Below are 15,462 nucleotides of genomic sequence, written 5' to 3' on the forward strand. Positions count from 1 at the left end.
ACACAAAGCTAAAGTGAGGATTGTCTTATGTTGAACCTAAGCTATTTTCGTCACTATTATTCAGTGAAATCTAGACATGCCTGGGAAAATTGGGCAAGAGATACTTGTGATGGTTGCTGCACAAAGTGATTAATGTAATTGGTGTTACTGAATTTTACATGTGAAAAACTGTTAAACTGGCAAATGTTGTGTTATATATATTTTTACACCAATTAAAAAGAAGAAATACAGCAGGAGCCAGTAGATAAGGGAGTGTGAGACGAAGTTCACGCAGGTCAGCCCCTGGGGCCTGAGCAGGATGAAGTTTGGAGCATACACAGGGAGAAGCAAATGGACAATATCCAAAGGAGAAAAATATAAAGTGATAAGTATTTTCACAATCAGGAAAAATCATTGCTCTAACAAAGTTGCCATCCTAGATTAAGAGTTTGAAAACATGGATTCTTGTTTCCAGGTCCAGAAACTGTGAATCTGGCATCTTTGCTCCCACACAGCAACCCCTCTGAGTCCATTGTTAATTCTATGAAGCTGACAACTGTGTTCTTGGTTATCATTTTATTTGAATTTTCACTCATCTTGTATTTCCCTCAAAAAGAAATCTGAGTAAAAGAAAGGACTTATCTCATATTTGAAAAGAGCCACAAAAAAACAACATTTTTTCCATGGGTATTTTCATCGCTGAATCCTTTCCATTTATGAAATAAGGTGCCTAATGGCTTTTCCATCCAAGGTAGAATAACTAAGAAATGAAAATGACATGGAATTAAAAAACTTAAATAATGTTCTGTGGTTGTAATCATAGATGAAAGCATTATTCTTTACCTTCATAAACGAGTGACTTTCCTCTCTTTAGCCCAGTCCTGAACATCTGCTTCTCCAAATATGATGTAGAAGATCAGTCCTAACGTGTTAATGGCAAACAACAAGAAGAAGATATTCCTCCACCCAAATTCAGGGTCCTGGGGACACAAAGCCCCAAGTAAATATTACCCCTTTCATCCTTTTTTCTATGAAATGTCTTATTAACAGTTCAGAACACAACGTTCCCTCTTGGGTTTCTGTGTAGAAATTCATTGCCTGAAAGTGTCTTGATAGTTTGATGGAAAGAAGAATTTTAAAATGCACTTGGAATACTCTTAATAAAAGAGGTTTGTGAACCTTTGTGATTAACCTACAGAATTGGATTTGTCACTATAAAAGAGGCATACATTTTCTATTTTGCATGAATCTTGTCTATATCAGTTATGCTAAAAATGCTTTCAAGATTCTTCTTACATTGCAATGGTTTAGCGAAAAGACTATGGGCTTTGGAGTTAGACAGGTCTAAGAAGAATTTGGATTGTACAAACGTCCTTTTAGCAGAAAGACTCATCCTATCAAATTTTCAGTTTAGTCATCAGGAAATAAGGATGATAATAATCCATCTTCCCAATTGGTGTGAAAATTAACAATTAAATCAGTTGACTGCATATGAAACACCTATAACAATGCCTGAATGTATCAGCACTTAAAAATGTTTACTTTCATTATCCTTTCTCTTTTGCATGGTTATGCACATGAAAATTGCAAAATGATACAGAACACAAGGCAAGCAGCATTTATAAATTGAATCATCATCCCAAGATACCTACATGGCTCTGTGGTTTCAAGTTCAAAGGCTGTATATCACCAGTGCATCACTGGTTAGTCCTTCTTTTGCTTCCAGAATGAGCCAACATTGAAATCACCAAATAATTGTTCTATATTTTTCTTTAGGTCCCCAGGTGGAATGAACAGTTTGCACTTGACTGCTAACCTAAAGGTTGGTAGTTTGAACCCACCTAGTGGTACTACAGAAGACAAGCCCTGGCAATCTGCTTCTGTTAAGATTATAGCCAAGAAGACCCTACAGAGCAGTTATAGTTTGTAACACATGAAGTCTTCATGAGTCAGAATTGACTCGCCGGCAACAAATAACAACTACAATAACATGTTTTTCTTTCTTTACCAGCTTGATCTTCATGACAAAGACAATGACAATTTAACTTTATTTTACAATCTTTGAATACGTTGTTCATAGTATTAACTTTAAAAATGAATTTGGAAAGGCATTTTAAAAGTCCTTCTTGACATGAAAATTTACCTGACTGAGGATAAATCCACTGACAGTGGGTACCAGGACAGCAGCTAAGTGTGCAAATCCCCTGGAGACTCCCATGAGAAAACTGGAATGTCTGTGGGTGAAGAGAATGTTCCAAGCTAGATGCAGAGATGCTTGACAATATCCTTCAGTCCTATTCCATGAGGGATTCCATCCTCTATGTCATAAAGGACTTGCACTGTCTATATTTAACAAGAGGCCCTAAGACATATCAGTAGCACCACCTCCCCACCTCCCTACACACACACGCCTGAGAAAAATGGCCACAGGTCCATATGTGGTCCTTGCCCATGATTTACTATTTTCCAATGTTTGGAGCCCCCAAAAAGCAAAGTCTTTTTCAGAAAATGTGAAAATAAGAGTATATAGTAGAGTCCTACCTTGGAGCAATATCTAAGGCATTAATAGAAATCCCTGACTGACACAGTGAGGCTAGTCCGCAAGAGATGAACAGAAAGGTTATTGTTGTAATGTAACTGGACCTGAGGTAGGGCAGGACAGCAACCAGTGTTGAAGAGGGGAGATTTCCTAGGGAATGAACAACAGACAAATTAAATAGTGAGATGCATTCTTTGGTTGTTTTATGTCTTGGTAATTAATTAATTATTTAGACTCTTTTCTTACCTAGAACTGTGGCAATTTTCCTCACTGTAACAAGCCTAAAATTCTTGGTCAGAAGGAAATCTGCCACTTGGCCTCCTAGGATGCCAAAGGCCCAGGCAAAAACAAAAGGAAGGGAAGACACGATCCCATTCTAAAGAAAACAATTGGAGTAAACCATGTTAATAAAGGCAGTGAGACCACAACATTCACTGATCAATCACTCCTAAGCGTACTGCCATCCTGAAACCATGCTTTCTTAGGAAAATCAGTAACCTCTTCAATCATACCACCAGAAGGTATTCAATCATATCTTCAATCTTATTGGCATGAATATAAAATATTAGGTTACTTTGATAATAAGAAATTTCTCGAGGTGGAACAATTTGTGAAGACAGAATGATCAGTGAGTCATGAAAACAGGAGAATAAACTGAGGGGAAATATACTCACATCTCTGATGTTAATGTTGAACACAGAGCTGATGTAAGATGGTGTGTACATAACCAATACAGTAATTAACCATTGGTAGCTGAAACAGCAAAGAATTAAGGACCAAACGGGTAGAGATCTGACTATATCTTTGATGGGCAGAGACTGCCTAGAAGCGCTGACCTGAAAACAAATTTACTGATCAGAACAGTAAGATCTGAGAGATGCTCATACACTGTTAGCCACCCTGAGAAATCCAGATGCTAGAGAAAGTATAAGTCCTAATATGTACCTGTTGGGCCAAGGAGGATGTGATGTATTCCTTCTCTGAGATGCTTATCCATGGGTGAGAAACAGGGTCATCATAAACCAGGACAATCCAGAGAAGACTGCAGACACAGCCAAAACCTCCTGCAAGCAGAGGGTAAAATTGGCAAAGGGCTGATATCTGCCTTCCACAGGAATTTCTTTTACATTGGGACATACTCTGGTATAGAACCCAGGAAAAGGCCTTGCTCATAATATCCCCTTTCCATTTCTCAATTAAAAAAAATAATAACGTGAATATTTCAACTTTCTAGGACCCATTCCTTCACATTTCTTGTTTATTTGTGTGTGTGGCAATCACAGACTCTAGAAATAGCAGTACTTGGTATCTCAGTCTTTTTAATATCATCCATTCTAACACGTGTAAAAATATCCCATTGTGGTTTTTATTTGAATTTCCCTAATAACAAACGATGTTAAGCATCTTTTAATGTGTGTTTGCCCTCCATAAATTGTTTTTGATGAAGTACCTGTTCAAATACTTTGCCCATTTTTTAGCTAGTTTGTTTTCTTATTGAGTTTTGAGTATTTATACATTCTTGATAAAAGTCCTTGCCATACATGTATTTTGCAAATATTTTCTCCCCATCTCAACTTGTTTTTTTTAATTATCTTAAAATCTTTTGAAAAGCAAAAGTTTTTAACTTTGATAAAATCCAATTTATCAATTTAGTTTATGAATCTGACTTTTTTGGGCATATCTAAGAAATCTTTGCCTAACCTGAGGACAAAGATTTTCTCCTATGTTTTCTTCCAAAAGTGTAATAATTTAAGGTTTTACATTTAGGTTTAAGATTCATTTTGATTTAGTTTTTGTTGTTGACTATGGTGTGAAGTGTGGAGCAAATTCTTTTTTTTGCATATATGAGTACCCAATTTTAAGTACCATTTGTTAAAAAGACCATTGCTTCAATGATGAATCTGTGAAGCATCTCATAACATGGATGAAACTGGAGGACATTATGCTGAGTGAAATAAGTCAGTTACAAAAGGACAAATATTGTATGAGACCTCTATTGTAAAAGCTCGTGAAAAAGTTTACACACAAAAAGTAGCAATCTTTGTTGGTTACAAGGGATGGGAAGGGTGGAGGGGAAATACTAAATAGACGATAGATAAGTGGTAACCTTGGTGAAGGGTTAGACATACACAATACTGGGGAAGCCAGCACAGCTTGCACAAGGAAACGTCATGGAAGCTCCATAGACACATCCAAACTCCCTGATGGACTGAATTGCTGGGCGGAGGGCTGTGGGGACCATGGTCTCGGGGAACATCTGGCTCAATTGGCATAACACAGTTTATAAAGACAATGTTCTACATTCTACCTTGGTGAGCAGCATCTGGGGTCTTAAAAGCCTGTGAGCAGCCATCTAAGATACTCCACTGGTCTCACCACTTCGGGAGCAAGGGAGAATGAAGAGAACAGGATACAAGGAAAATATTAGTCCAAAGGACTAATGGACCACAGCCACACAACCTCCATCAAACTGAGTCCAGTACAGCTAGATGCTGCCCGGCTACCACCACTGACTTCTCTGACTGGGATCACAACAGAGGGTCCTGGACAGAGCTGGAGAAGGATGTAGAACAAAATTCTAACACACAAAACAAGACCAGATTTATTGGCCTGACAGAGACTGGAGAAACCCTGAGAATATGGCCCCCGGACACCCTTTTCGCTCAGTGGTGAAGTCATTCCCGAGGTTCACCCTTCAGCCAGGGATTGGACAGCCCCATAAAACAAAACAGAACCAGTGAGGCACAAGCAGTCCAGGGAGAAGGACTAGAAGGCAGAAGAGGACAGGAAAGCTGGTGATAGGGAACCCAAGGTTGAGTAAGGACAGTGTTGACATGTAGTGGGGTTCTTAACCATTGTCATAAGGCAATATGTGTACTAACTGTTTAATGAGAAACCATTTTGTTCTGTAAAACTTCATCTAAAGTGAGAATAACAGCACAACTGGAAGAATGAAATCAATGTCACTGAATTGTACATGTAGAAATTTTTGAAATGTGTATCTTTGGCTATGTATATTTTCACCAAAAAAAAAGAAAAAGGTCCTCCAAGGTTGAGATGAGAGAGTGTTGACATCTCGTGGGTTTGTTAACCAATGTCATAAAACAATATGTGTACTGACTGTTTAACGAGAAACTGTTCTGTAAACCTTCACCTTAAGTACAATTAAAAAAAAAAAGACCACTGTTTCATCATTGAGTTGCCTTTGTACCTGTTTAAAAAAATTTTCCTTATATGTATGCATCTATTTATGACTCTCTTCTGTTCCTTCGACTTATTTGTCTATTTTTATGCCAACACTACTCAGTCTTGACATTAGGTAGTGTTAGTTCTTCAACTTTGTAATTCATTTTCAAAGTTATTTGACTATTCCATGTTCTTTGAATTTTCATATGAATTTTAGAATCAGCTTGTCAATTTCTACCAAAAAAAGCCTACAATTTATACAAAAAAAGGAGAAATGGACTCTCAACACAGTTTAATGCTGAGATTTTGATTGACAATGCAATGAATCTATAGCTCAATCTGGGAAGAATTACTATTTAAAAATATTGAGCCTTCTAACTGGTGAACAGCCTTAACATATATCTCTCCATTTCTTTAAGTCTTTAATCTTTAATGTTTCTCAACAATGTTTTGTAGTTTTCAGTGCACAAGGTTTTTCTCTCATCCCCACATGTTGCATATTTTTTGATACTACAGAAAATGCTTTTATATGTCTGCAAAACTTTATTTTGCCTGTTTTCAAAAGATTTTTTTTTAATCTAGGTATAGAATTCTAGGTAACAGTTTTTGTTTTATTTTTCCTTGCAATGTTTTAAAAATGTTGTTCTCACTTGCATTGTTTCTAATGAGAAAGCTGTTGTCATCATTATCTTTGTTCCTCTGTACATGTCTTTTATCTTTGGTTTCTTTAATATTTTCTCTTTATCAAGCCATTTGATTATGGTTTCAAGCCATTTGATTATGATTTATCTTGGTGTGGTTTTCTTCATATTTCTTGTGCTTGACTTATATTGGCCTTCTTGACTCTGTGTGTTTATAGTTTTCATTAAATTTGGAAATTTATCCAGCCATTATTTCTACAAATATTTTATTTTCCCAATACCTCTCCTCATCTTTGGGCACTTCACAGGTAACTGTGAAGGTAACTGTGAAGTTCTGTCCATCCTATTATTAATTTTTTTCTTCGTATGTTTTCTGCTGTATGATTTCTATTGCTATATTTTTTAGTTCATTAATCTTGTCTTCTGATATATCTAATCAGTGAGCTGTGAAGTGCCCAAAGACGAGGAGAGGGATTAGGAAAATAAAATATTTGAAGAAATAATTGCTGAACAAATTTCTTCTGCTATATCTAGTCTCTTGTCTGTCAGTTTGTCGTACTGTGGTGGCTTGCATATTGCTGTGATGCTGGAAGCTATGTCACCAATATTTCACATACCAATAGGGTCACACATGGTGGAAAGGTTTCAGTGGAGCTTCCAAACTAAGACAGACTAGGAAGAAGGATCTGGCGATCAGTGAAAACCTTATGACTGATATAGTGCCAAAAGATGAGCCCCTCAGGTTGGAAAGCACTCAAAAGATGACTGGGGAAGAGCTGGATGGAGTGGATGGAGTAGATGGAGCTGAGCTTTTGGGAACTTCATTTGCTGATGTGGCAAGACTCAAAATGAGAAGAAACAGCTGCAAACATCCATCAATAATCGCAATGTGGAATGTACAAAGTATGAATCTAGGAAAATTGGAAGTCATCAAAAATGAAGTGGAACACATAAAGATCAATATTCTAGGCATCAGTGAGCTGAAATGGATTGCTATGGCCATTTTGAATCAGAGATAATCATACACTCTTCAATGAAAAAATTAAGAGGAACAGTGTAGCATTCACTGCCAAAAGGAACATTTAAAGATCTATCCTGAAGTACAATGCTTTCAGTGATAGGATAATATCCATATGCCTGCAAGAAAGATCAGTTAATATGACTATTATTCAAATTTACCCACCAAACACTAACACCAAAGATGAAGACATTGAAAATCTTTACAAACTTCTGCAGTCTGAAATTGATCAAACAAGCAATCAAGATGCTTTAATTATTACTGGTGATTGGAATGCAAAAGTTGGAAACAAAGAAGAAGGATCAGTAGTTGGAAAATATGGCCTTGGTGATAGAAATTACGCCAGAGATCGCATGATAGAATTTTGCAAGACCAATGACTTATCCATTGCAAATACCTTTTTCAACAACATAAATGGTGACTACACAAGTGGACCTCACTGGATGCAATACACAGGAATCAAATCGACTACATCTGTGGAAAGAGATGATGGAGAAGCTCAATATCATCAGTCAGAACAAGCAAGGGGCCAGCTGCAGAACAGACCATCAGTTGCTCATATGCAAGTTCAAGTAGAACCTGAAGAAAATTAAAACAAAACCACAAGAGCCAAAATACAACCTTGAGCATATCTCACCTGAATTTACAGACCATCTCAAGAATAGATTTGATGCATTGAACATCAATGACCAAAGACCAGAAGCGTTGTGGAATGGCATCAAGAACATCATACATGAAGAAAGCAAAAGGTCATTAAAAAGACAGGAACTAAAGAAAAGACCAAAATGGATGTCAGAAGAGACCCAGAAACTTGCTCTTGAATGTAGAGTGGCTAAAGTGAATGGAAGAAATGATGAAATAAAAGATCTGAACAGAAGATTTCAAAGGACAGCTCAAAAAGACTAACGTATTATAATGAAATGTGAAAAGAGCAGGAGTTAGAAAACCAAAAGGAAAGAAGACATTCAGCATTTCTCAAGCTGAAAGAACTGAAGAAAAAATTCAAGCCTAGTGTTGCAAGATTGAAGGATTTTATGGGCAAAATATTGAATGACGCAGGAAGCATCAAAGGAAGACAGAAGAAATACAGAGTCAGTGGATCAAAAAGAATTGGTTGACATTTAACCATTTCAGGAGTTTGCATATGATCAATACTGAAGGAAGAAGTCCAAGCTTCGCTGAAGGGAATGGTGAAAAACAAGGCTCCAGGAATTGACAGAATACCAATGGAGACGTTTCAACAAATGGATGCAATGGGGGAGATGCTCACTCGTTTATGTCAAGAAATTTGGAAGACAACTACCTGGACAAACGACTGGAAGGGATCCATATTTGTGTCCATTCCAGAGAAAGGTGATGCAACAGAATGTGGGAATTATTGAACAATATCATTAATATCACAGGCAAGTAAACTTTGGCTGAAGATAATTCAAAAACAATTGCAGCAGCACATCCACAGGGAACTGCTAGAAAACCAAGCCAAGTTCAGAAGAGGACATGGAATGAGAAATATCATTGCTGATGTTAGATGGATCCTGGCTGAAAGCAGAGAATACCAGAAAGATGTTTACCTGTGTTTTATTGACTATGCAAAGACATTTGACTTTGTGAATCACAACAAACTATGGATAATATTGCAAAGAATAGGAATTCCAAAACACTTAATTGTGCACATGAGGAACCTGTACATAGACTAAGAGGCAGTCATTTGAGCAGAACAAAGGGATACTTCGTGGTTTAAAATCAGACAAGATGTGCATGAGAGTTGTATCCTTTCACAGTACCTATTCAGTCTGTATGCTGAGCAAATAATCCGAGAAGCTGGACTATATGAAGAAGAATGCAGCATCAGGATTGGAGGAAGACTCACTAACAACCTGTGATATGCAGATGACACAATCTTTCTTACAGAAAGCCAAGAGGACTTGAAGCATCTATTGAAGAAGATCACAGACTGCAGCCTTCAAAGTGGATTGCACCTCAAGATAAAGAAAACAAAAATCCTCACAAGTGGAACAACAAGAACATCATGATAAATGGAGAAAAGACTGAAGTTGTAAAGGATTTCATTTTACTTGGATCCGCAATCAATGCTCATGGAAGCAGTAGTCAAGAAATCAAACAATGTATTGCATTGGGCAAATCTGCAGCAAAATACCTCTTTAAAATGTTAAAGAGCAAAAATGTCACTTTGAGCACTAAGGTGTGCCTGACCCAAGCCATAATATTTTTAATTGCTTCATATGCATGCTAAAGCTGGACAGTGAATAAGGAAGACTGAAGAAGAATTGACGCCTTTTGAATTATGGTGTTGACAAAGAATATTGAATATACCACGGACTGCCAGAAGAAGGAACAACTCTATCTTGGAAGAAGTACAGCCAAAACTCTCCTTAGAAGAGAGGATGGCAAGACTTCGTCTCATTTACTTTGGATATGTTATAAGGAGGGACCAGTTCCTAGAGAAGAATATCATGCTTGGCAAAGTAGGGGGTCAGGGAAAAATAGGAAGACCCTCAACGAGATGGATTGACACAGTGGCTGCAACAGTGGGCTCAAACATAGCAACAGTTGTTCAGATGTATAACAGAAAAAAACAGTGCCCAGTCCTGTGCCATCTGTCTCCTTTCAGCACTTTCTCCTAGGAACTCTATCTTACTCTCTCCGGACTCTAAACTCTATCTCCTCTACTCAGGGATTCTGCTGGGCTCTGCCTAGTTCCCTTCTGTTGTGTCATGAACTAGAATTCACCTCTCATCAATCATTGTCTGTTGTTATATGATATCCAGTGTCTTGAAAACAATTGTTTCATAAATTGTTTTTTTGTCTGTTTGTTTTCTAGTTGTTTCAGGCCAGAGTGTAAATCTGGTACCTGTTACTCTAGGTTGGGCAGAAGTGGACACTTGGTAGAGTTTTATGTTTGCTGCAAGTCTCATGTGCCCCTAAATTACATCGATTTTTTAAATGTTGAACCACTCTTGCATTTTAGATATAAATCTCCCTAGACATGATGCATTATTCTTTTTATAAATGATGGATTAAACTCGCTAAATTTTTTTTTAGGATGTTTGTGTACAGGTTCATGAGAGATATTGTTTGGTAGTTTTCTTATGGTAATTCTGGTTTCATAGCATGAGTCAGAAAGTATGTTTTCTCTTTAATTTTCAGGAAGAATTTGTGTAGAATTGGTATAATTTCTTAAGTACATGTTTGATGAAATTTACCAGTGTATCCATGTGAGTCTGGAGTTTTCTTTGTTGTATGACTTTAACTACAAAATCAATTTCCTTACTATATATATGAACTATTCAAGTTATCTCATCCTTCTTAAGTGAGATTTACTAGTTTGTGTCTTTTAAGGAGTTTGTCAATTTTATCCAAATGATCAATTTTATGGGAATAGAGTATTTCATAATCTCTCTTTATAATAATTTTTAATGTTTGTATGGTCTGTATTGATGTCCCCTTTTCCATTCCTGATACTGGCTATTTGTGCTCTCTTTGTCTCTCTCTCTTCCCTCTTGATTCATTTTGGCTAAGATATGTCAATGCTATTGATCTTTTCAAAAAAACAGGTTTTGGTTTTACTGATTGTCTTATTATTTCCATTTTGTTTTGAATTCATTGACTTCTGCTCTTATTTTAGTTATTTCCTTGTACTTGATTTGAGTTTAATTAATTAGTTCTTCATTTTCTAGTTCTTTAGGTGTAATCTTAGATCATTAATTTGACACCTTTAGTCTTTTTTAATGTAAGCATTTAACACTAAAATTTTCTCTGTAAATTCTGGTGAGTTGCATCCCACATATTTTTGATGTATTAAGTATGGAACTATGTTGTTTAATTTTCATCTGTATGGGGGCATTTCCAGATATCTTTCTGTTATTGATCTCTAGTTTAATTTTATTATGTTCAAAGAACATATTTTGTGTAATTTTCAATTCTTTTAAATTTTTTAGTTTGTTTATGGACCAGAATATTGTCTATCTTGGTAAATGTTTAAAAATCCATTGCTGTTGAGCTGGTTCTGACTCATACAGAGTAGAACTACCTCATAGGGGTTTCCAAAGCTGTAAACATTTATGGAAGCAGACTGCCACATCTTTCTCCTGCTGAGTGGCTGGTGGGTTCGAATCACTGACCTTTAAGTTAGCAGCTGAGTGCTTAACTACTGCACCACCAGGGCAGGACCAGGAGGTGTTTCATTCTGTTATACATAGGGTTGCTATGAGTTGGAACCCATTTGATGGCACCTAACAACAACAACATTGTAAATGTTTGAAGCACACTTAAAAAGAGTCTCTATTCAACTGTTGTTGAGTGTAGTGTACTATAATTATCAATTAAGTAAAATTTGTTTTTAGTATTTTTGAGATTTTCTATATTCCTTTTGATTTTCTGTCTTCTTATTCTGTTACTTAATACAATAGAGAAGAATTTTTATGTATCCATTGTGAATTGTGGTTTTGTCTATTTCTCCTTCCAGTTCTGTCAGTTTTTGCTTAGTATATTTTGAAACTACGATGTTAGGTACATATACATTTTGGATTGTTGTATCTTCTTGGTGAATTAACACTTTCATCTTTATATACTGTCTATTTTTTTTCCTGATGATGTTCCTTGTTCTGAAGTTATCTTTGTCTGATATTAATATATTCACCCCAGACTTAACTTGATTAGTGTTTCATGGTCCATCTTTGTTCACTGTTTTACTTGGTAAGTATTCATGTCTTTAAATTTAAAACAGGATATAGTTTTGTTGCATTTTTATCCAATCCAAATTCTCTGTCTTTTAACTGGTGTGTGAAAACCATTTACATTTAATGTAATTCTTGATATGGTTGGATTTATGTCTACCATTTTATTACGTTTTTTGTTTTGTTTCTCTCCCTATATTTTTATTTTCTCCACATTTTTCTGCATTATTTGGTAAAAATGTGTCTTCAACTTCCCTTCTTTTTATTTCTTTAATGTCTTCTGTCATCCAGGTATCCAGAGCCTTTAGGAAACTTAAGCCTTAAGTAGCACCCCCTCATTGCTTGGCCTAACCTGAGACAAACCCATAGCAATACCTATATCATTGGACTTCTTTTTTCCATCTCTCACAAATCACTGCTCGGCAAGCCAGTCCCCCACTGCTTGCAAAGACAGCAGAGTATTTGTGATCACTTTGTGTTAAAAATAAAGTTAATAACTCATTATAATAGATAAGAGAACTTCAGAATTCTTAGATGGTGTAGGTCAATTATTCCCTAATAATATATTTACATATTTTGTTTTCTAGGATTACTCAAGGATTCTTCTTTCTTGACTAATTTCCTCCAGAAAAGTAAATACAGATACTCAGAAGAATTTTTCTGAATATTGACAACTGGAAACTAGAAGATAACAGCTTACCAAAGATATAAAAGGCAAAAGGCCACCCAATGACTTGACTGATGAAGCCGCCCGTGAGGATAGCAACGAAGGGTCCCAGTGCCATTCCTGCAAAGAGACAGAGAGCAAGCTATGGGACTCTGGGCACCCACCCAGCAGACAAGTATAGAATGATGAATGACATGTTATAGAGGGAATATCACCAAACCATAAAGAGATAAGCATATTAGAATTTGTGAACTTGGATTCATGATTCGATTCACATGATTTCCTGAGAACATATTTTTCTGGCAGTTTCCTAGTAGGACTACAGATGACAGTCATACTTCATTTTATACTGTTTTAATCTAAAAATATTTTTATGTTTTTAATTTTTTTATTGTGCTTTAAGTGTAAGTTTACAGATCAAGTTAATTTCTCATACAAAAATTTATAGACACATTGTTATGTGACCCTAGTTGCTATCCTTATAATGTGACTGAACACTCCTCCTTTCCACCCCGGATTTCCCGTGTCCATTCAACCAGCTCCTATCCCTTTCTGCTTTCTCATCTTGCCTCTGGATAGGAGTTGCCCATTTAGTCTTGTGTATCTACTTGAACTAAGAGGCACACTCTTCACGAGTATCATTGTATGACTTATAGTCCAGTCTAATCTTTGTCTGAAGAGTTGGTCTCAGGAATGGTTTTAGTTCTGGGTTAACAGAGAGTCCAGGCGCCATGTCTTCTGGGGTCCCTCCAGTCTCAGTCAGACCATTAAGTCTGGTCTTTTTACTAGAAATTGAGTTCTGCACCATACTTTTCTCCTGCTCCATCAGAGACTCTCTGTTGTGTTCCCTGTCAGAGCAGTCATTGGTGGTAGCCAGGCACCATCTAGTTCTTCTGGTCTCAGGCTGATGGAGTCTCTGGCTTATGTGGGCTTTTTTGTCTCTTAGGCTAATATTTTCCTTGTAACTTTGGTGTTCTTCATTCTCCTTTGCTCCAGGTGGGTTGGGACCAATAGATGCATCTTAGATGGCCACTCACTAGCTGTTAAGACCCCAGATACCACTCACCAAACTGGAATGCAGAACATTTTCTTAACTAACTTTGTTATGCCATTTCATCTATATGTCCCCTGAAACCATGGTCCCCAAACCCCTGCCCCTGCTATTCTGTCCCTCAAAGTGTTTGGTTGTGTTCAGGAAATTTTTTAGCTTTTGGTTTAATCCAGTTGTGGTGACTTAGCCTGTATTGTGTGTTGTCCTTCCCTTCACATAAGATAAATCTTGTCTACTATCTAGTTAGTGAATTCACCTCTCTCTCTCTCCCCACCCTCATAACCATCGAAGAATGTTTTCTTCTGTGTTTAAACCTTTTCTTGAGTTCTTGTAATAGTGGTCTCATACAATATTTTCCTTTCGTGACTAATTTCACTTAGCATAATGCCTTCCAGATTCATTCATGTTATGAGATGTTTCTAGGATTCAGTGTTCTTTATCATTTCATAATATTCCATTGTGTGAATATACCATAATTTGTTTATTCATTTGACCATTGATGGGCACCTAGGTTGTTTCCATCTTTTTGCTATTGTGAACAGTGCTGCAATGAACATGGGTGTGCATATATCTATTTGTGTGATGGCTCTTATTTCTCTAGGATATATACCAAGAAGTGGGATTGCTGGATCGTATGGTACTTCTATTTCTAGCTTTTTAAGGAAGTGCCAAATTGATTTCCAAAGTGGTTGAACCATTTTACACGCCCACCAGCATTGTTTAAGTGTTCCATTCTCTCCACAACCTCTTCAATATTTATTATTTTGTGTTTTTTGGATTAATGCTAGCCTTGTTGGCATAAGATGTTATCTCGTTGTAGTTTTGATTTGCATTTCTCTAATAGCTAATGAGTGTGAGCATTTCCTCATGTATCTGTTAGTTGCCTGAATGTCTTCTTTGGTGAAGTGCCTGTTCTTATCCTTTGCTCGTATTTTAATTGGGTTATTTGTCTTTTGTGGTTGAAATTTGGCAGTATCTTGTAGATTTTAGAGATTAGACACTGATAGGATTTGTCGTAGCCAAAAATGTTTTCCCAGTCTGTAGATTGTCTTTTCACTCTTTGGTGAAGTCTTTTGATGAGCTAAGTGTTTGATTTTTAGGAGCTTCCAGTTATGTAGTTTCTCTTCTGGTGTTTGTGCATTGTTAGTTATGTTTTGTATTCTGTTTATGCCGTGTATTAGGGCTCCTAGCATTGTCCCTATTTTTTCTTCCATGATCTTTATCGTTTTAGATTTTATATTTAGGTTCTTTGATCCATTTTGAGTTAGTTTTTCTGCATAGTGTGAAGTAAGGGTCTTGTTTCATGCTTTTGCAGTGAGCTGCCACAGGCCCCGCCTCCACCAGTACCACTCAGCAGATTCCAATCTGGCGGTGATCACAACATTATACAACTGCCAAACACTGAGAAAAAAGGCCTAGCCAAGTTGACATTCAATGTTAACCATCACACAAAGATAAATCGTTTCAAAAATTTCTACATGTACAATTCAGTGACATTGATTTCATTCTTCCAGTTGTGCTGCTATTCTCACTTTAGATGAAGTTTTACAGGACAAAATAGTTTCTCATTAAACAGTTAGCACACATATTGCCCTATGACAATGGTTAAGAACCCCACTACATGTCAACACTGTCCTTACTCAACCTTGGGTTCCCTATCACCAGCTTTCCTGTCCTCCTCTGC

General features: G+C 36.8%; 1 protein-coding gene across 2 annotated transcripts in view; it reads right to left on the bottom strand.

Moving 5' to 3' along the window:
- Nucleotides 1-824: 824 nt before the first annotated feature.
- SLC17A3 (solute carrier family 17 member 3) overlaps nucleotides 825-15,462 on the bottom strand; it is a 37,858-nt gene continuing 23,220 nt past the window's right edge. For both annotated transcript variants that reach the window (XM_004384000.1, XM_004383999.1), the window contains 7 exons: nucleotides 12,761-12,847; nucleotides 3,464-3,582; nucleotides 3,193-3,354; nucleotides 2,765-2,894; nucleotides 2,521-2,668; nucleotides 2,123-2,213; nucleotides 825-959 (listed from right to left, as the gene is read on the bottom strand). In XM_004384000.1, coding sequence (XP_004384057.1) covers nucleotides 825-959; nucleotides 2,123-2,213; nucleotides 2,521-2,668; nucleotides 2,765-2,894; nucleotides 3,193-3,354; nucleotides 3,464-3,582; nucleotides 12,761-12,847 — 872 coding nt within the window. The remainder of the gene's footprint in view (nucleotides 960-2,122; nucleotides 2,214-2,520; nucleotides 2,669-2,764; nucleotides 2,895-3,192; nucleotides 3,355-3,463; nucleotides 3,583-12,760; nucleotides 12,848-15,462) is intronic.

This window comes from Trichechus manatus, unplaced genomic scaffold (genome assembly GCF_000243295.1).
Source record: "Trichechus manatus latirostris isolate Lorelei unplaced genomic scaffold, TriManLat1.0 scaffold00115, whole genome shotgun sequence".
Lineage (NCBI taxonomy): Eukaryota > Metazoa > Chordata > Mammalia > Sirenia > Trichechidae > Trichechus > Trichechus manatus.